The following is a 20,523-nucleotide window of genomic DNA, read 5'->3' as shown; positions in this document are numbered from 1 at the left end:
AGGAGTTACAAAATGGATAGGATGCCAAAGCCAATATTTCCCAAGTGCTGATGATTTCTCGGCCCTAACTTTGGATATACTATAGTTCTGGTAGTAGTATCTAGCAGGTGCGATATTCTAGCTGTAGATTGACCTCAGGCTTCCAACATTGGAATTTTAATATCATGATAGTATTTTGGCACACTAAATCCACTGTGCGACAGACTCTTCCATCGCCAACAATCAAAGGTCGAGTTTCCTTTTCCGAAGTAACACAGTCAGATGGATGTTTGGAAGGATATGCTCGCCAACATAGAGGTTAGCAGGCCTCCATCCAACCGGATTATTCTCGAACTTGAAATCGTAGTCCATCAGAATCCGACTCAGAATCGCCTTGATCATACATCCAGCAAAGAACCGACCTGGGCAGGCCTGCCGTCCATAGCCAAAGTGCATGGCAGCGGGGCTGATAGAGATGTAGCTACTTGACGTTGTTGAGGTCAACTGGGAACGCTGTGGGTTTGCATCATCTGTGCCATCAATGGTTGTATAATACTTGGCAGACTTCAGAGCATTTCGATCAATTGACTCTTTACACCATTGAAGGCCGTCGAAATTTGAAGCATTGGCGACGAAAGACGAATCTCTCGACATCGGGCCGGCTGGAAAGCAGATGTGCGTGCCTTCAGGGAGGATGAGGCCATCGGAGAGTGTCAAAGACTTCTTAACTATACGGTGCATGGACACTAATAGATAAGAGTTAGGAACAGTCATATAGCTACGGGCCAGAAGGTGCTTCTCTTACAGTCACCTATCGAATTGAAACGCTGCGACTCGCGCATGAAGCTATCCAGACGTCGTTGTGCATCCAGTGATGCCTTTGTTGCGTTCTCCCATCCACTTTGCAACGTCACTTGGATCTCCTCGCGCAGAGGCTGGAGGTATTCTGGCCTGGCGATCAAATCATAGAGAGCTTGGGTCAGTGTAATTGAACTCGTATGGATGGCCGCCATACTAATCAAGACAAGCATGTGATGAGCGAGCATCTCAGGGTCAAAGTCTTGCTCATCTTCTACACCGTCCATCATCCATTGTAGAAAATCATCTGGTTTCTCGTAGCTTGGGTCGTTGGCCGCCTCTGCTGTCCGGCGCTGTTTAACTATTGGTGTGAAGAGCTTCTTGACACACTGAAGTTGTTGTTTCATTTGCCGCACTGGTGGGAGAAATCGTGCTACAAAGGGCCGAAGAAAGTTCGGGAAGGGACGGAGAAGAATAATAACCAATCCCACATTAGCCGAGTAGCTGCTTGCGATGTTCTCCCATTCTTCGTTGCGCTGTAGGGTGTCACCACCTGCAATGCGGGATGTCGCTCGTGCAATGAGGTGCCCAAACATTTCGTGTGGCCGAAGTGGAACCCATACGTCTGTATTTTCTCTTAATATATTTTTTAGGGCATTGGATAACCCAGACTGATGCTTACCGTCGCATTTTGGCACGATTGCATTGAATGCATCTCCAAGTTCATTTATCACCCAGGGTATGATTCGAGCTTGTTCATGATTTGGATATTAGCACACGAAAATTAATTTTTTTTTTTTTGAACATGAGCATGAGCACCTACGGAGCCTAGGGGTCAGACATCGTTTGACTGTTTGAGACGGTAGATGACTGCTTATCACAAGATTTGTATAATCGCCAAGTGCAATCTGATTCAAGCTCTGGTCAGATAATTGCGCACAGGTCTTCAAGTTGACTGGGAGAAGTACCTCGTATTGTGCCTCAAATGAACTGAGGATAGATGGCGGTAGGTGCTTCAACTCATCCAGGTACTTGCTCGGCAAAACCACAACTTCACCGTCGCCAGTGAGCATGCGAAATGGAGTGTACTTGTACTGTATGCTTGTAAATATGCCGTTTCTGCTAGAGGATCCACGAAAAAAAGTTTCCAGACCTTCTCATATCCCCATTGAATCATATAGCATGCTTTTGGATAGTAAATAAGTCGGTTTATGAGGTCGGGTAGATATTCGTTGAATTTGACGATGGGTATATGGCTCAGTCTTGTGTTTGTCCTCCTATACAAAAGGTAGATTAGTACTAGTAAAAGCCCAAGTAGTGACAATTGGATGTTTCCAATTATATAAATTCCAATCCAGGAAATCATATTGAAAAACGTGTGTTGGACGTACGTAGTATCTGGAGGGATGAAGGAGATCTTAATGTGAGCGGAAGGTAGCACAGGCGGACATCGGATAGTATTATGTGGCACCAAGGGTGGGGAGTTTAACCAAAACAGGAGGACTGCGTGGCCACGAAACCTTGAGAAGGGATAGGAGCCAGAAAGGGCTGCCCTAAAAAAAGCCATATGTACAATTTGAGTTTTTGAATTTTTCAAACACATGGCCTATTTATTTGGAGGTAGTGCGACGAAGTAATGTGGAGTAGATGGTCTATAAGCCACGATAAGTTCCTAAATTAGCATTACTGTCATACTTGGTGTCTTTGAAAAACCTTCAATCGCTTTGCTTTTGGCAAAATATCGGCGAATTACTGAATCGTGCGAAAGAACCCGAGGCTGACAATTGGGGGCACCTTGACTTAACTCCCCCATACAGCTATTCTTAAGCCAGCCTGGTCAATTTGAATACCATCTTTCCAGTGATCTTTATTCCTTGTGAGCTGTCAAGTCATTGGTGCAGATAGTGATGATGTTTATAATGATCAAAAGGAAGAAGACTACTGAACTGTATTGATCAAAATACTAGCATAAACTTTGAATGAATTGGACGAGAACTGCACGGGTGTATTTGTAAACCTTGAAATTTCCTACTTGGCATAAAATATTTGAACACGTGTGTAACGATACTATATAACTAGTATCAAATGACCTACTAATACTAAAAACCCTAAATGTAAAGAGAAGTGACCGATAGCGCAAACGCAGAGGCTAGAAGCGATAGCACGCCATAGTGTTCCTGGCGGCTCGATCCGTTGCTCTTAGTAATTTGAGTGCCATTTCCAAAGCCAACAGTCCTCTCCCACTTCGGCGTCGAGCCATTCGTCTCCAGCTCATCCGAATGATAAGTATCAATAGTACCCGAAAACTTGATTTCAATTTCTGCAAAGATCATCACGTCTGTCTCGCAAAATGTGGCCTTTTTTCCACATGATGGATAGGACATGATGTACCCGGACAAAGTGAGATTGGCAGTTTCGTCGTCGAATTGTACATCGAAAGATGGATTTGGATAGGTAACATTTGAGTTGTATTCACTCCAGATCTTTTTGTTCAGGAGCACGCCATCCCATGACATGTCCTTTGTACCATTGCAAGTCGTCATGTTGTAAATTATGGTCTTCTTGCCAGCGAAGTCCGAGCCGTTGTAATAAGAATCGCCAAGTGAGCCTGAAAGGTTGTATGGTGCTTCTTCGGTCTTCCCCACGGTCAAATTGAACAGTTCTTGGATATTCGTCTCATTGTGAGCAATTGCAGGGCTGAAACCGTCCCGGTAATTAGCACAAATTCTCTAGAAAAGAAATAAATAGCAGCTTGACTCACTCAGAAGAGAATAGTCCATAGCCCCAGGGGTAGTCGGCGATCGTTTCATTGCTTTTCAAAGTTGAGAAATCGAAGCCTTCATCCCAGAGGGTATAAAAGGCATTCAGGGAGTTATTGCCGGCGTTTTGACTACTTCGTTCGGTGAGAGCAAGGATGGAATCATAATGAGCCTTGACCTCCTTGCCTTCCAAGTTTGGGCACGAGCTGCCTTCAGCTAAACCTATTTCCTGTTTCGAGACCCCTGAGAATGGCTTCACGCTGATGGAAGTAGTTCCATTGTAGTATCTGATCAATCAGCTTGTTGAATTATAGAGAGAAGTCACAGGCAGTACTCACGATCCAACCCAATCATACAGTCCATTAGAAGTGACATTGTCCGATCGGAAGTTCAGCGAAGGGTTAAAATTAGGATCGTTGGTAGCAGAGACCAGAGCCGCAGAAGTCAGACCGAAGGCCAATTGAACGAGCGAATTGCGGTGCATGGTTGCAGATATTCTCTATAAAAGAATGTGGGGTTGAAGGTTGAGATCGTCCGTTGTCCACTCTGAGGCTCTGAACGGGAGACGAACTTAAGGGGAAAATTTATCGAGCGGCAGGATAAGCGTTTGGGTCCCGAAATATCCGAGTGTTCCTGTTTTAGCCGTACTAAAAGCCTAGCGTAGGGCGAATTGGGGGCCACTCCAAGCGAAGCTCGGTAAAAAATGCTGAATTATGGTAGTTACAATCACTAGCGCAATTGGTGGATAAAACGGCCCAACCATGGGATACAAAAAGATTGAGAATCTGATATTCGCAGAGACAACAATTTCAATTCGGTGGTCAGTGAAATATCTATGCAATGCGACAAGTTGTACCCAGCGAACCCCCTCCCCCCAAAAAATGTAGAGTAGTAATAGACTCGTGGGCGCCATTGAGACGGTTCTACCAAAGTGAAAAAGAAAAGAATAGAAAATCATGACTTTCTCTAGAGAGAGAACTTGAAACTGAACTCAAGTATATTCTAGTAAGTCTTGAAACATAACTATTAGCTCATACTGCTACTATAGTAGTATCCGGTCCCGAGATCTGCTCAGGTCTCTTACTAGTACTAGCTAGCGTATCTCCATCCTTCCGGCTCACCAGCAGCATCTTCAGCTGCTTTCAGAGCTTTATTTCTTTTAGAACAATACCACTTGGTCATGAGAGCAAAAATAGTAGTCAGACCACAGCCAGCAATGATAGCACCTCCACCAGTCTGGTAATAAGGCTCTTGGTTGGTTAAGAAGAAGTATGGAGTGAACCAATGAGACACGGAAGAGACACAATTGGCATAAGCAATAAGAGCAGCACGCTTAGTGCGAGGGCGAGGAACGACAGTTGTTTCCCACGAAATTTGGACCTGATAAACGAAAGATCAATACACGCATTAACCATACAATTGCGGAGTGAGTGAAGTGACTTACGCTAAGACCAGCAAACGGACCCATCACAAGGAGGATCATGGCAATGTAGCGAGCACCCCCGTTGAGGGTTGTGATCATTACCACAGCGCCAGCGAGGGTCGCTATAATAGGTCCGATAATGTGATAGTCGTGTTCCAATTTTCATCCGGATGACCAGGAGATTCCCAAAGTCACTAAGAAAGCGATGACTGGCGGGGGTGCTTGAATGAGGTATGTGATGTTATTGCTAAATCCAAGAGTTTTCACGATCTAGAAAAGTTAGTTAGTTCAAGGTATAGCGGCAGAGTCTAAGAGCAAGCCTTACCGAGGGAAAGAAGTCTTTATACGACTGCGCAATAATCAAGGAAAAGTGAATACCCGCAAAGAGATGCGAAAAAGGGTCCTTCATGGCATTCCAGAAACCATCCCAGTGGCCGCCTGAATCATCCTCAGATAGCCCACCAGCAGAAACCGATTCCCGATACTGAGCCATGGCAGACTCTTCTTCAGTAATGAAGTATGAGCCTGTCGAATTGGGGAAATTTGGGATATACCAGAAGCTTACGACAATGCTGACCATACCTACATTATAAATTAGAATCGACCCTTCAAGGTAATGTTGAATTTCATGAGCACGTACCTTCCAGAAGAAGAAACCATTTCCACGCCCTAATATTTCCCACTCTTTCCATGTTGGGAAGGATTCCAGCTGCAAGAAGACCCGACAGCGCGTGTGAGATAGTGTTACCGGCGTGCCATATACCCATCCGAAGAGGAGACTCGTGTTTCGTATACCAGGATGAAGTCATCAACGAGACAGCAGGAACGAAAGGCCCCTCAACAAGACCAATAAGAAAACGGCAAAAGATAAATGCCCATGACGCTGTCACAGCAGGTATGCATATGGTGACTATAGACCAGGCGAGCATGCAAAGAGGGAGAAGACGAGGACTTCCTTTGGCGATGATAACATTGGCAGGTATTTGAGAGATAATGTATCCGACATAGAACATAGAAATTCCGGCGGACCACTGAGGATCACTCATACCCAGATCCTTTTGCATGCCCGCCAATCGCGCATTTGAGACATTGATACGATCAAGATAGCTAAGAACAATTTAGAGGCAAGTCTTATTGAATGGAGTAGCTTACCAACTTCATCATCAACATTGCTGTAACCATGGGCAAGAATTTAAAGTCTAGTTTTTGAACAAGTGACTTTTCAATTTCTCGTCGCTCCTCGGCCGATTTGTCCCTTATAAGCTCATATCGTTCAAGAATGAGATCCCTCTGGGGAGCGATCTCTGAAAGTTCCACATCAATCTTTATGTCGAGAGATTTGCGTTTTGAATTAAGCGAGAAAGGCATACTGTCGAATTAATAATTGATAATAAAGATGCTTTTGCTGTGTTGCAGTGCTTGAGAAACCTGGCATAAAATAGCAAGGGGAGATCCCTCGATTTATAGCTTTTACTTGGTCCCTTGGCGAAAATCAACCTTCGAGTGTGGTAGGAAGCTGGCGACAGCACTGCAACTCCTTCTTCGCGAAATAGGATGCTTATCTCCATACCCCGCGTTTTTGGAATGGATTTATTTTATCTGAGGTACCCCAGGAAGGGCTTTAGCCACGCCAAGCTCATCGGACCTACGCCGGCATCTAACTGCCCAGGGGGACTTATCCCGGAGAAACGAATGAGTGTGTAGGATGATTGTATCGTGCCACAGCTAGTGATCTTAAAGCTGAGTAGGCGCGTGAATTAGCATGTCCTCTTTTGTCTACTCGAGAGGTGATTTTTAGTGTCAGCTAAGAAAGTGGAGCAAAGACCAAATCATCTCCTTGAACTAGCTAAGTCCCATGGCGCTGTATGGAAATCCAGAGACTTAATCCATGGTGATTGCTGTACCCGGGAATATCCGTCGCACCGGTACAATCCCGACAATATGCCCAGGTGTGATTCTGTCAAAGAGTGATAGCAAAGAATATTTCACCGAGGTAGTGTCCCCCTCGTCCGTGAATTGCATGTTGAGAAGCGAGGTGATAATATGAATGGGCGGGATGCTCTGGAATCTGGACTGAATGGCCATCATGGGATCTTGACTGCGCTCCGAAGTCGAGTAATTAAGCTTTCAGAGTCGCAGTGATTCTCAATGGATCCTACTCAGGCAGGTATTAGTCAACAAATTGCCTAGCAGCCACTTATCTGCTGCATGCTCAAATATGGACTGAACTCGGTCAAATATCTTCGACCGACTAGGTATTCACTACTTGGGCCAATCGAGCGCACTTGCAAATTTGAACTTTTGAAAATTGGGGTTCATCTATACACTTTTGAGGGGGTACCTAATATACAAACGCCTGCGCAAATGCAAATAGACATTATATGGGGAATCATTCAAGACCAATCCAATCGCCATCCGAGCCATCAGCATCCTCCATTTGATCATCACCACCCTCGACATCATCGTCGGCGATGGGCAATAAGGCACTGGCGGACTTCTTATCCGCAAGGACAGGCTTGGACAGCAGATAGCTCAGATCATAGAGGTTCTTCTCCGTCAACCGCTTGAGATTTTCCCGAATGTCGTCAATTGCGCGCTGAACAATACGCAGCTCGGGGGCAAATGTTCCTGAGTTTTCTTTGAAATATCGACCATGGCAGTTGAAGAGAGACTCGAACCACAACAGGTTGAATTCAAGATGGGGGGGTTTCTTCAGCAGCGTGTGCGACAAAACGGAGGAGGCGAGGCAGATAGACTGTGGGCACGGAGCGGACTGCATGGGAGATGTCTGAAGGGGGAATAGCTTCGTAGACGGCGCGGATGAGCTTAGACTCGTTCAATCGGAAAGCCATAATAAGAGCCTTCAGGAAGGTGTTGTCGTCATCAATGGTGTTGGCTTCCGCAGCGGCCTTGGCAGCATCCAGCGTAGCGAGAATGGTTGACGGGGTGATGGTGATGTCCAGATCGACAGGATCAAAGACAAAGTCTGTATCCAGACTGTAGACAAGAAGACCCTCAGTCGAGGCAGCGCAGAATGCGCGGCCTGTGGGTGCGAAGTCGACACAGGTGACCCGGACTTCAGGACGGGTAGTACGAGCTCCGGCATCGCCACGCTTGGCGCCAGGGAGCGTACGATCAATACGGTCCTCTTTATCAGACGCTTCTCCAGTTTCGTCAATAAGCCCACGAGGTCCAGCCTCAGTGAGGTTGCGGCTGTTCAGGAACTCTTGGGTGCCATCTAGTGACAAATTCACCGAAACCGTGAACTTCTTGATCATGGATCCAGTATTCACGTCATACAAGCAAATGTACTTGCTGTTTCCAGCAGCGAGAATGCAGCTGCCATCTGCGCTGTAGGTGATGCGGTTGAAAGACTTGGTTCCAGCAGCATTCGCGGCAGTAGTACGGTCAGACACCTTACGGCCTCCAGAAACATCGCGGCGACCATCCACGTTGCCCTCTTGAACAGCATCGGTGACATTCCAGAAAGAAAGTTGTCCGTCGAGTGTAGATGCGGCAACCTGTTTTCCATCGGGTCGGAAAGAGACGCTCAAGACATCTGACACGAGCTGGAGAGGCTCGCTGGTCTGTGCACGGCCGAAGACGCTCCAGATGCGAACAGTGCGATCCCAGCTACCACTGACCAGATGGTTACCGTCACCAGCGAATGCCAAGCTGGAAACAGGGCCCTCGTGGCCAGAAAGTTGATCCAACAGTTGACCGGTCTGCACGGACCACACGTGGATATCAAAAGAATCCGGCGAGCCGGCACAGACCACCTCACCGCTAGGATCCACTGCGAGAGACGAGAATGACATTCGCGAAGGGGCTGTGAAAGTGCGGAAGTTACGGTATCGAATGAGATCCCAGGCTCGCACAGATCCATCCAGTGACGCAGTGAAAAGAACACTTCCCTTCTTGGCGAACTGGCAAGCGGAAACGCCGCTGGTGTGTTCAGTGAAAGTCACAATGCAGAAGCCCGATTTAACATCCCAAACCTTAACCTTGCCATCATCGGCAGTGGTAACAATCTTCTGCCCATCAGGCGAATAGACCAGGGAGTTCATAGAATCCAGATGGCCCTGCTGCTTCAAGATGTATGACTCTGATTGCCACTCCCACACCAAAAGTTGTCCATGCTTGGAAGATCCAAATGCAAGCCACTCGCCGGATTTGTTGATAGTAACGACATCAATGTTGCTCTGAGAGACACTGTTTGAGCCAATTAGTATATAATTGTATACATCGATTTGACGCTGTATGCATACCTGAGTTGATGAATCATGTTGAATTCGGGAAGATCGTAAAGTCCGAAGAGACCATTGGAAAAGCCGACCACAAGCAAGCTAGATGGAGCGTGGAATGCGGCGCAGTTGACTTTGGCGTCGTTTTGCATGAAGAAATCTTTCTTGGCAATTCTCCATTGGGGTTCACCAATTTCTTCATCAGTTTCGGGGTCCTGCTTTGCCGTGTATTCCCAGCGGAACAGGGCACCATCTTGGCTGACTGTGTAGATCTATGAACACGATTAGAAGGGAATGAGTATAATGTAGTGGCAATGTTTCTCACCGATTCTTGCGCTGCATCGAAGCACGCAGTCACGACACCTTGACGGTGACCAGCCAAAGTGGTGGGTTCAAATCCATCCTCCTTGTCCAAACTCCATACTCGCGCTGTCAGATCACGGGACGCCGAGAGCAGGAAGCGCGAATCACTGGACCACTCAATGCTCTGAACAGTGTCGAAGTGGGCGGCAGAATCACGGTGTAGAACAAACGGGGCGAATTCAATCTCGCCATTGGTCTCGGTTCCGGGAGTCGAGGGGGGTCTGCCAGATTTGCAAGCGTCTTCCTACACCCACTGCGAAATGACGGCCAGATGGGGAGAACTTGAGAGCGGAGACGCGCGACTTGAAGGAAAAGTGGTGAATCGCAATGCGACGGTGAAAGTTGGTCAGGATCGCACGGCCAGTTTCATCGACAGTTAGAAGCAGGTTGCCTCTTGGAGATAGATCAAGACGATCAATGTTCGTGCGGTGGGCGAAGGGAAGGGTATAAGAGGTATTTCTGAGAGTCAGAAGAGGTCAGAATGGTCACAATATAGCGGTCTAGGAGTGAAGGTAAGTTAAGTTCCATTGGAGACATACTGGACAAGATCGAAGACCGTGACTCGATTGCCTACTGGCGAGAGCAAGCAAGTACCATCGGGAGTGAAGAGCAGGTTGCCCTGACGGTAGACCGTCCCCAACAGGTTGGAGAACTGTCAAATACGTTAGATCCTGGTCAATCGAGTTTGTGCTGTGCAATGCCATGGAGTGACATACCTTGAAGTCCGTCTTCATCTTTTGTTTCCTATTTTTTCCCTTTGCGACAAGCTTCCCGTCAAAAATTCCTGAAGCGCAGAATGATAAGAACGGGCGGATCAGTAGGATAATCCGATCCCGGGCCCAATCGGGTATGGTGTGTAGCACTAGTCCCAGATAGGCAAGGGCCAGCTATACTCCAGAAAACGAAAGGAGATTCAGGGGGAAGCAGCAATCGGACAGCTCTTTCCCCTATTCCCCAAGCCAAAAAGAGACTCATCGGATTCTTCCACTTCGGTTCTTCTCTTGAGGGAGTCGCTCGTTTCTCTGGTTTCTCTCTTTCTTCCCCAACTCCCACACCCCCTCACCCCCCTTTTTCACAATGTCGACTACCGAGACCGCCACGCCTATTGGCATTGCCAATGTAAGTCTGTTCGGGTTCCGGCTTCATTGGATGTTCAATTACTGACTGCGAATTTCTACCTCTAGCTCCCTAACCAGCGGTGTGTACTCCTTACGAAACATTGGTCTTTTGGGGCGATCGGAGGGACTAATGAAATTCCTCCAGACACAAGATTGTTGCGAAGCGGGGCGCGGCTTTCACGATTATGGTTCGTTTGAGATTGAAGTGTCCCGCCTTGGACCCTCGACGCTAACGGTCCTGTCTATATAGGTTGCTGGAGAGTCAGGATTGGGAAAGACTACCTTCATCAACACTCTCTTCTCCACCACCATTAAGAACTATGCCGACCACAAGCGCCGTCACCAGAAGCAGGTGGACCGCACCGTCGAGATCGAGATCACCAAGGCCGAGCTGGAGGAGAAGTTTTTCAAGGGTGAGCGGCACCACACCCTACCTTGGTCGAGGAGGAGGACTTCGAATTGAGGAAGCATACTGTCGTCGGTTTGGAAATTGCTGACACCACCTCTTTCTTTGCAGTTCGCCTGACCGTTATTGATACCCCCGGCTTCGGAGACTACGTCAACAACCGTGATTCCTGGCAACCCATCATCGAGTTCCTGGATGACCAGCACGAATCCTACATGCTCCAGGAGCAGCAGCCCCGCCGTACCGACAAGATCGACATGCGTGTGCACGCCTGCTTGTACTTCATCCGACCCACCGGACACACCCTCAAGCCTCTCGACATTGAGGTGATGAAGCGCCTGAGCTCCCGCGTCAACCTGATCCCCGTTGTTGCCAAGGCCGATACTCTGAGCCACGCCGACCTAGTCCGCTACAAGGACAGAGTGAGTTGGAACTATGTGTGACAGAAATGAAGATCGGGCCGGTGAGGCTAATGTTTGACCAGATTCGTCGCGTTATCGAGGCCCAGGGCATCAAGATTTACAACCCTCCCGTCGAGGAGGACGACGAGCACGCCGCTACCCACGCCCGCAGCTTGATGGCTGCTATGCCTTTCGCCGTCATCGGTTCCGAAAAGGATGTCAAGGCCAACGATGGCCGTGTTGTCAAGGGTCGTCAGTACGCCTGGGGTGTTGCCGAAGTCGAGAACGAGGACCACTGTGACTTTAAGAAGCTCCGGTCGATCCTGATCCGCACTCATATGCTTGATCTCATTCACACTACTGAAGAGTCTCACTACGAGGCCTACCGTGCCCAGCAGATGGAGACCCGCAAGTTCGGCGAGGCCCGGCCACGCAAGCTGGACAACCCCAAGTTCAAGGAGGAGGAAGAGAACCTGCGCAAGCGCTTCACCGAGCAAGTCAAGGTCGAGGAACAGCGCTTCCGCCAGTGGGAGCAGAAGCTCATCTCCGAGCGCGACAGACTCAACAAGGATCTGGAGGCTACTCACGCTGCGTACGTTTCAATATCACCCGAGCACACCATTCTACCCCTCACTAAGACTAACTTCTCGCGCACTACAGGATCAAATCGCTCGAGCAGGAAATCGAGGGCCTGCAAGGCTCCAGCACTCGCAGCCATGGTCGTCGTTAAGTTATTCGTCCGGGAAGCGGCCCGGGTTCTTCAAAAAAGGGGGTAGTCCAAGCCACGCAAGCTTCCTCATTGTTTTCTTCTCTTGAGTACCCTATGTCTTGCCGCTCACGCGCTTGGGAGGGCGCACCTTCGCCTGAGGTGAGGGGCTGGTTCGTTTTGTTCTGTTATATCCATTTACCGCTGGTAGCTAGCGATGGTGTCTACATCCTTGATAATAACCCTCCTGTATTCTGTAGCGTGGAAAATACAGAGTTAATCCTTATTTCGTTTGGGAACTGTGTTTTGATTGTCTCTTCCAGATGATTTCCTCGTAGCTTATGATGTATTCAATAGATGGTACTCCGTAGTCGCATTGGGAATAGTTCGGAGCTTTCCCTTCGGGCGTAGTTCCGCCGATCCCAGACCCGCGCCGCGGCGTCCGCATCTCATTTCCAGCTTCAACCACCAACCCCAATCCCCACTCGTCTTCGCCGGGGCCTACTCAGCACCTATGGCCCCGAAAAAATTCCCCACGAGACATATTCACACCCTCAAGACCCACAATGGTAAGCCCGAGAGCTCGTGACGGCCTCAGACGAACAAATACTAACAATCTATCGCCGCAGCTCCGGTCAATGCGGTCACCTTCTCCAGCTCCCCGGGGACATACATACTCACAGGCTCCTCGGACCGCGCAATTCACCTGTCGCGCGCAGTTCCTAGCAATGCAGAAAACTCGACTACCGCGGTAGAGACCACCGCGCCGATCCAGCGATACGAAGCGCATGGCTACAGCGTCCTCGATGTGGCAGTTGCCTCTGACAATGCGCGCTTTGCCAGCGTGGGCGGTGACCGCCAGGTCTTCCTTTGGGATGTCGAGCAGGGTACTACGATTCGACGATGGGGCGGGCATAACAGCAAGGTTGAAGCAGTTCAGTTTGCCGGCGACGGAGACTCTGTTGTTGTCTCTGGTATGGACCCAATTCCTCATTTCTCTGTGACACCCTCCATAAGCAGGCTTATCTAACAATCTCTGGGAAATCGCAGGCAGTGCCGATACCACGATAAATCTCTGGGACACGCGCTCGAATGGCCACAAGCCTATCCAGACCCTCACCGAAGCCAGTGATACCGTCTCGTGTCTACATGCCCATATGCCTACATACTCCATCGCGAGCGGAAGTTACGACGGCCATGTGCGCGTCTATGATGTTCGCATGGGTCAAACAACCGTCGATGTGCTGGCACATCCTGTGACGAGTGTTCGCTGCTCGGCGGATGGTAATGCGCTGCTCACCTCCACGCTGGATAGTTATATTCGAATGCTGGATCGCACCGATGGGAAACTCCTTGCGGCTTTTGGAGGATCGTCTCAAAAGGAAGAGCAGGCCCCAGCTGGTATTCTCACTCGGCCTCGTCATGGTTATCGGAATACGGAGCTGCGTGTCCGCTCTGTTTTTGCCCAGGGCGATGGGGTAGTCTTGAGCGGAAGCGAAGCACCCAAGGATGATACATCTAGTCTTGGTGCCGCTGTTTTTGCCTGGGATATCCTGACCGGGGAGAACGTTGCGACGCTCCCGATGGGGCCGAGGGTGAAGGTTGTTAGTTGTGTTTCATGGAACGAGAGAGGATACTGGGCTGGTGGATGTCCTGATGGTATGTGACTCTTCCCCAAAGCTATATTCCAAACAATCACTAATTGACCTAGGGACCGTTCGCGTTTTTGGTTGAACAAGGCGGCTGGTAATCCCACCAACTTGACAGTTCTGAATTGCCAACGTGGCAGGCCAACTCTTATAAAAGCAACCCCTTGTACAATTGGGGAACTCGAAATTTCGCAAATCCGACGACCTCTATACCTTCCAGCACGAGGACCACTGCCAGTTCTGTCTGTCCCATTGAGGCCCTACCTCGACAGACGACGTTTGGCCCATGCTCCCATTCTCCATGGAGGGACCACCAACCAATCAAATCATTGATAATTGATATCAGTGCATCACCAGCATACTCAGTTCTCGGCCCGGTTTGAAAGTGGTGCCGCGACGCTAGAGGGCACATATAACCCCAAGGTGGAAGTAGCAGTCTGCTCCCATCGGGTAGGTATGATTCATTTGGCAGTTATCGTATGAGACTTGAAAGGCGACAGATATGCATTCCTTGAGGGGAACAATGCGTGCGCACATGCACTACCCCCACTTCAAGGTGGGGATACTCGAACCTCCACTCCTCGATCTGTATACCAACCGACAACTTCGGGGCAATTATCCCACTTTTGAGGCTTTATAAATATTACATATCCCACTCAATCACAAACTAGTGTTGTACGGAGCATTTTAAAACTGGGGTTGAGCAGGGTCGTCATATACTAGTATATATCCTCCATTGATTTTCTCCGCGCTCCATCATATCGAGCAGTATGGATGTGCTCGATAGCGCAGTGTTGGATCAGCCTCATTCAAAATTAGTCATTTGATTTCAATTTGTCTGAAAATCGCCGCCGAGAGTCATCCGTGGCTCGTCCGTAAATCCAATTAATTGTACTTTTTGCAAGAGTGGGGGATGGAGAAGAAGACCCTACGCTTGCTTCGGTACTTGGGGATTCAACCCCGCTTTAGACGTTGTATTCGAAGCTCCTCCCAAGATTATATGGTAACATGAACAGAGCAATAGTACCGAGGGAAAAGCTAATATCGAAGATGTAATTCGACCAGGCTCACATAAATAGATTGGGAAATTTCCAAGGTTATAATTGTGCAATATCCCAATGGTTATCGAACCGATCGATCCTCCTTCAATAATCTTCATCTTAGGTAGCTCCAAGTCTTGGACGTTTTTCATTACTAGTACTATCCCACTCACACTCTCTTCTACCAGAAACTATTCTTTTTGATTGATAAATATCCTGTTTTGCATGAGCCAGAGCCAACCGTGCCATCGATCCTCAACAAAATGCAAACAATACCCTCTTCAGCACGATTACCTTCGCCACCTCTATCCGATACCAATAGCGCGAGCCCACTAAAAAGCTCCGTCGAGGCCCTTGCCGATTTGATAACATCAACCTATCGAATCTCCGATATCAACTTCTTCGTCAATGGGCGTCCCGCTATTGTGAAGAACCCCAACCCCGACTGGGTCCTTCTTGATTGGCTCCGTTCACGAGATGATTTGAAAGGCACAAAGCTGGGATGCGGCGAAGGCGGCTGTGGCGCATGTACTGTTGTTTTGCAGACCATCGAGTCAGACAAGCAGCTCAACCACCTCGCCGTCAACGCCTGCCTATATCCGCTCATCGGAGTTGATGGTAAAAGCCTTATCACTATTGAGGGACTCGGCACGGTCAATCGTCCGCACCCACTGCAAGAGAGAATTGCAAAAATGCAGTATGTCAACCAGGCTCAAACATTTAGATAGCTCGGTGCTCATCTTGCCATCGAGAATGAAATTATTCGAATTGAATACTAACAAATCTAGTGGCTCACAATGCGGGTTCTGTACTCCAGGCATCGTCATGAGCTTGTATGCTCTGATCAGAAACTCTTATCGAAATGGTAAATTTTATCTAACACATTCCGACCTGGAGCTTCAGGGTCACCTCGATGGAAACCTTTGCAGATGCGTGAGTTCCCTCATTTTCATTTCGCGAGGGTGCATTGTCCTATCCACAAGTTGCTGACGGGCTATCAAGACTGGATACAAGCCAATCTTCGAAGCAGCCCGAACATTTGTTGTCGAGGATCTTAAAGGAGTTCTCGTCGAAGGGGATAGTACTACGCAAAGTGATCTTCCAAGTCCACCACCGTCAGATGATGATGATGATGACGATGAAACCCTTTTGCGTACTATCAATGAATCTGGCTCCTGTGGTCGTCCAGGTGGCTGTTGTCGCGATAATCCCAAGGCATCGGGCTGTGGCTCCACCCCGAGTACTGGAACAGAATCGGATTCCGAATTATTAGAAACTCCAGTATCAGCACCGAAACTTAGTAATACACCAATCACGCCAGCATCTCCAAGTGAGATCATAGCAAAGGAAGTATTTGAACCGTACGAACCCGCCGCGGAACCCATCTTTCCTCCGTCCCTTCGGAGGTACGAAGAACAACCAATCTGCTACGGCGATGAGCGCAAACTCTGGTTCAAGCCGACAAACTTACAACAGCTTGTCGAGTTGAAGTCTGTTTATCCCTCAGCAAAAATTGTCGGCGGAGCAAGTGAGACACAAATTGAGATCCGCTTCAAGAAGTTGGAGTATCGAGTTTCTGTCTTTGCGGCAGACATTCCCGAGCTGAATACATACAAAGGTCAAGAGAACCCAACTTTAGCGGAGCTTGATGGTCTATCTGAGATCTGTATTCCGGGTAATCTACCATTGACCAAGCTGGAGTATCTGTGTAAGAACCTCTATCAAAAGCTTGGGCGCCGTGCTTTCGCTCTCGAGGCACTTCGGAAACAGCTTCGTTATTTCGCGGGACGACAAATTCGAAATGTCGCCAGTCTTGCTGGTAGCCTGGCCACAGCGAGTCCCATTTCTGATTCGGCGCCGTTACTATTAGCAGCCGGGGCAAAGATAACCATTCAGTCCCAGTCAAAAGGAACATTTAGTATCCCAGTTGCCTCTTGGTTTGTTCGCTACCGGACAACGGCCCTCCCAGAGGATGGCATTATCACTCAAATTATCATTCCCCTGCCGTCGGAAGAAACACGCGAAGTCACGAAGGCATACAAGCAGGCTAAGAGAAAGGATGATGACATTGCTATCGTAACGGCTGGCTTCAGAGTGCGGCTTGACGAAGAAGGCATTGTTGAAGACTGCGGATTTGCCTTTGGCGGCATGGCCCCGACAACAGTGATGGCTACGAAGGCACAAGAAGCAGTTGCTGGCAGGAAATGGGCTGAAGCCGCGACACTGGAAGCCGCGACGAATGCGCTCCTAGATGAATTCGATTTAAGTTTTGGTGTTCCTGGTGGCATGGCACAATATCGACGAGGTTAGTTCTTTTTTTTGTAGCCTGATATTCAATTCTTGTGACCCAGCTAACGTGTCAAATAGTGCTGACGATTTCTATGTTCTTTCGATTCTGGCATGAGGTTGTTCACGAGTTAGGCCTTGCAGATGTTGACGCCGATCTGATTCAAGAAATTCACCGCGACATTTCCTCGGGTAACCGTGATAATTTTACTTCCTCAATGCTAAACAGAGGGACTCAGACAGTAGGGAGACCGATTCCTCACTTATCGGCACTGAAACATTGCACTGGTGAAGCCGAATACGTGGAAGATATGCCACGACAGCACAATGAACTATTCGGCGCGCTGGTTATGGCCACAAGAGCCCATGCCACGTTGGACAGCATTGATTATGCACCTGCATTGAAAATGCCTGGAGTTGTGGGATTCATTGACAAGGACAGCCTACCCGCCGGGGCCAATATGTGGGGACCTGTTATACCCGATGAACCTCTGTTCGCTGATGGCATTGTCCATTACTACGGCCAGGTGATTGGAATGGTGTATGCAGAGACTGCACTTCAGGCCCGGGAAGCTGCAAATCGTGTTGAAGTCACCTACACAGATCTACCTGCAATATTCACTATCGATGAAGCCATCAAATCTAAGAGCTTTTTCAAGCATGGCAAGGAACTCAGAACAGGTGACGCAGTGGAGGGGAATCTTGATGACGCCTGGTCTAAGTGCGACCATATCTTGGAAGGCACTACAAAAATGGGTGGCCAAGAGCATTTCTATCTGGAGACGAATGCGGCTCTTGCTATCCCACATGTTGAGGATGGCTCTATGGATGTTTACTGCTCAACACAAAACCTCATGGAGAATCAAGTCTTTGTGGCAAAGGTATTGGGCGTTCCCATGAGCCGCGTCAATATGCGAGTGCGTCGCATGGGAGGAGCTTATGGTGGAAAGGAATCTAGAAGTACGCCCTTTGCTATGTATATGGCAGTCGCAGCACGCAAGGAGTCTCGACCTGTTCGCATGATGCTCAATCGCGATGAAGACATTGCTATCAGCGGTCAACGACATCCTTTCCAGGCTCGTTGGAAGGTTGGTGTTGATGCTCAAGGAAAGATTCAAGTTCTTGAGATTGACATGTACAACAATGGAGGCTACTCACTTGACATGAGTGGAGCGGTCATGTAAGTGTGCTTTGGCTGTGAGTTTGGCCTAGGAGATGAAAAAAATTGCTAATACTAGTTCATCAGGGATCGAGCTTGTACCCATGTTGATAACTGCTACAACATCCCCAATGCTTGGGTTCGTGGATGGCTTTGCAAGACGAATACTGTCAGCAATACGGCATATCGCGGCTTTGGGGGTCCCCAAGGCATGTACATCGCTGAAAGCATCATCTACAAGATCGCGGAAAGTCTGGAGGTTGATGTCGATGAGCTACGCCTTCGTAATCTCTACAAATGTGGCCAAAGGACTCCTTTCTTGCAGGAGATCACCGATGATTTCCATGTTGCCACTATGTTGGAGCAACTAACCGCCAACTCCGACTTCGAAAAGCGAAAGGCTGCTGTCAAGGTCTTCAACTCGAAGAATCGCTTCAAGAAGCGAGGAATATCAAAAATTCCATGCAAGTTTGGTCTGAGGTGCGTGCTAGGACCCCTTCCCGTCTCAACCCCCTCCTTCTTGCTCCTGTTCGAGCTGACTTGCTTCACAGCTTTGCGACAGCCCTGCACCTGAACCAAGCTGGAGCATATGTAAAGATATACGAGGATGGCTCTATTCAACTTCATCACGGAGGAACTGAAATGGGACAGGGTCTGTACACTAAGATGTGTCAAGTCGCAGCGGAGGAGCTGCGTGTCAGTGTGGACGACATTTACAACAAGGAGTCACAATCTGACCAGATCGCCAACCCCTCGCCGACCGCAGCATCATCGGGAAGTGACCTGAACGGACAAGCTGTCAAAAATGCATGCGACCAGTTGAATGAGCGTTTGGCGCCGTACCGGGAAAAGTATGGCATGGATGCGCCCATGTCTAAGCTTGTACATGCCGCATACCGCGACAGAGTCAACCTAGCGGCAAATGGTTTCTGGAAAATGCCTCGAATTGGGTACGAATGGGGCAATTGGAAGAATCCGCTGCCTATGTGAGAGCTAAATCATATTTGATCCTATCCCGCGAGCGATGAAACTAACAGCGTATTTCTAGGTATTATTACTGGACTCAAGGGGTGTAAGTGATCCTTCAAGAAGGGGTGTAAAAGGCTTAGGGAATGCTGACCTTGCGCGATAGTGCGATTTCCGAAGTGGAGTTGGATACCTTGACTGGGGACTCGACAGTTCTCAGAACCGACCTGATGATGGACATTGGGCGTTCCATCAACCCAGCCCTTGATTATGGCCAAATCGAAGGCGCATTTGTGCAAGGCCAAGGTCTATTCACGATGGAAGAATCATTATGGACCAAGACGGGAGAGTTATTTACCAAAGGTCCTGGAACCTACAAGATACCTGGTACGTTAAACTGGAGTTTTCGCGACTTCAATTTACTGACTTCTCCAGGCTTCTCCGACATACCCCAAGTATTCAACATTTCAACTTTACAGCATGACTCTGAAGGCAACCCGATATCATGGGAATAAGTTGCGCTCTATCCAGAGCAGTAAAGGTACAGGAGAGCCCCCACTATTCTTGGGATCTACCGTGTTTTTCGCTTTGAGGGAGGCCGTGAAAGCTGCTCGAGAGATGAACAACGTCACTACCCCCGCTGGTGTTTAACGCACCCAGCACAGCAGAGAAGTTGAGATTAGCTGTAGAGGATGAGATGGTTCAACGAGCGGCCGTGAAGCCAAAAGAAGGTGAAAAGGATTTCTTCATCAGGATCGAGACATGAAAGACGTGTGCGAAATACGATTCTTATTTTTTTCTCATTTGAAGGAATTACTAGTATCCCAGTATGTCGTAAATAGATAATACCGAATGAATGATCCCAATGTGAACAAGTCAGACCAATGCTGACGCGGGATAGTAGTCAAATTCAAAGGCCCTTCTAGCCCCGGGAATATGTATGTACTGTATGTGTCATTCTAGTTGAATGCTTCGATTTTATTCGTCGCCAAATCCATGCCAAGTCTATGTGTTAAGAGGAACACGACCATATTCCAAACGTGGAAGCACGGAGGCAAAATCCGTGGTTGAGCAATAAACGACAGATAGCCTATCCGGAATTGCGGTAATTCATTCAAAAGTCCGCATAGTGTGAAATTCAGTTATATAAAGGGGAAATAATTCCCTTGTCTATCAATCTCAATATAACCATTGAAATCCAAATAAATTCCATCATATTTTACTGA

The 20,523-nt window shown here is 48.4% G+C and overlaps 8 protein-coding genes across 8 annotated transcripts; 3 read left to right on the top strand and 5 right to left on the bottom strand.

Moving 5' to 3' along the window:
- Positions 1–222: 222 nt before the first annotated feature.
- On the bottom strand, positions 223–2,053 carry N7481_002099 (cytochrome P450; the record flags this gene model as incomplete). The annotated part of the gene is made up of 4 exons (XM_057261318.1): positions 223–725; positions 791–1,528; positions 1,601–1,871; positions 1,931–2,053. Coding segments are annotated over 4 exons (1,635 nt in total), but the record flags the coding sequence as incomplete, so codon positions are not given.
- An 832-nt stretch (positions 2,054–2,885) lies between these two features.
- N7481_002098 (uncharacterized protein) lies at positions 2,886–4,020 on the bottom strand (the record flags this gene model as incomplete). The annotated part of the gene is made up of 3 exons (XM_057261317.1): positions 2,886–3,474; positions 3,539–3,796; positions 3,875–4,020. The coding sequence occupies 3 exons, from the start codon at positions 4,018–4,020 to the stop codon at positions 2,886–2,888; spliced, it is 993 nt and encodes a 330-aa protein (XP_057126249.1).
- Positions 4,021–4,625: 605 nt separating this feature from the next.
- N7481_002097 (major facilitator superfamily transporter) lies at positions 4,626–5,058 on the bottom strand (the record flags this gene model as incomplete). Its single annotated transcript, XM_057261316.1, has 2 exons — positions 4,626–4,916; positions 4,981–5,058. The coding sequence occupies 2 exons, from the start codon at positions 5,056–5,058 to the stop codon at positions 4,626–4,628; spliced, it is 369 nt and encodes a 122-aa protein (XP_057126248.1).
- Positions 5,059–5,121: 63 nt separating this feature from the next.
- On the bottom strand, positions 5,122–6,327 carry N7481_002096 (uncharacterized protein; the record flags this gene model as incomplete). The annotated part of the gene is made up of 4 exons (XM_057261315.1): positions 5,122–5,229; positions 5,285–5,541; positions 5,600–6,066; positions 6,116–6,327. 4 exons carry the CDS (start codon positions 6,325–6,327, stop codon positions 5,122–5,124), a joined length of 1,044 nt encoding a protein of 347 aa, XP_057126247.1.
- Positions 6,328–7,348: 1,021 nt separating this feature from the next.
- On the bottom strand, positions 7,349–10,300 carry N7481_002095 (snoRNA-binding rRNA-processing protein PWP2; the record flags this gene model as incomplete). The annotated part of the gene is made up of 7 exons (XM_057261314.1): positions 7,349–7,714; positions 7,773–9,171; positions 9,228–9,475; positions 9,529–9,762; positions 9,821–10,025; positions 10,106–10,218; positions 10,283–10,300. 7 exons carry the CDS (start codon positions 10,298–10,300, stop codon positions 7,349–7,351), a joined length of 2,583 nt encoding a protein of 860 aa, XP_057126246.1.
- Positions 10,301–10,643: 343 nt separating this feature from the next.
- Positions 10,644–12,221, top strand: aspC (septin CDC12; the record flags this gene model as incomplete). Its single annotated transcript, XM_057261313.1, has 7 exons — positions 10,644–10,685; positions 10,751–10,764; positions 10,830–10,872; positions 10,935–11,097; positions 11,202–11,512; positions 11,575–12,083; positions 12,152–12,221. The coding sequence occupies 7 exons, from the start codon at positions 10,644–10,646 to the stop codon at positions 12,219–12,221; spliced, it is 1,152 nt and encodes a 383-aa protein (XP_057126245.1).
- Positions 12,222–12,711: 490 nt separating this feature from the next.
- On the top strand, positions 12,712–13,864 carry N7481_002093 (WD40 repeat domain-containing protein; the record flags this gene model as incomplete). The annotated part of the gene is made up of 3 exons (XM_057261312.1): positions 12,712–12,766; positions 12,827–13,171; positions 13,248–13,864. The coding sequence occupies 3 exons, from the start codon at positions 12,712–12,714 to the stop codon at positions 13,862–13,864; spliced, it is 1,017 nt and encodes a 338-aa protein (XP_057126244.1).
- A 1,285-nt stretch (positions 13,865–15,149) lies between these two features.
- Positions 15,150–19,812, top strand: N7481_002092 (xanthine dehydrogenase; the record flags this gene model as incomplete). Its single annotated transcript, XM_057261311.1, has 9 exons — positions 15,150–15,583; positions 15,675–15,819; positions 15,889–17,191; positions 17,254–18,352; positions 18,419–18,811; positions 18,883–19,317; positions 19,380–19,403; positions 19,464–19,684; positions 19,733–19,812. 9 exons carry the CDS (start codon positions 15,150–15,152, stop codon positions 19,810–19,812), a joined length of 4,134 nt encoding a protein of 1,377 aa, XP_057126243.1.
- Between the last annotated feature and the right edge of the window lie 711 nt (positions 19,813–20,523).

The sequence above is a fragment of the Penicillium waksmanii genome, assembly GCF_028829765.1.
Source record: "Penicillium waksmanii strain IBT 27052 chromosome Unknown utg000002l:1.0-3326099.0:1.0-3328782.0, whole genome shotgun sequence".
Lineage (NCBI taxonomy): Eukaryota > Fungi > Ascomycota > Eurotiomycetes > Eurotiales > Aspergillaceae > Penicillium > Penicillium waksmanii.
This window is presented reverse-complemented; position numbering and strand designations above follow the sequence as displayed.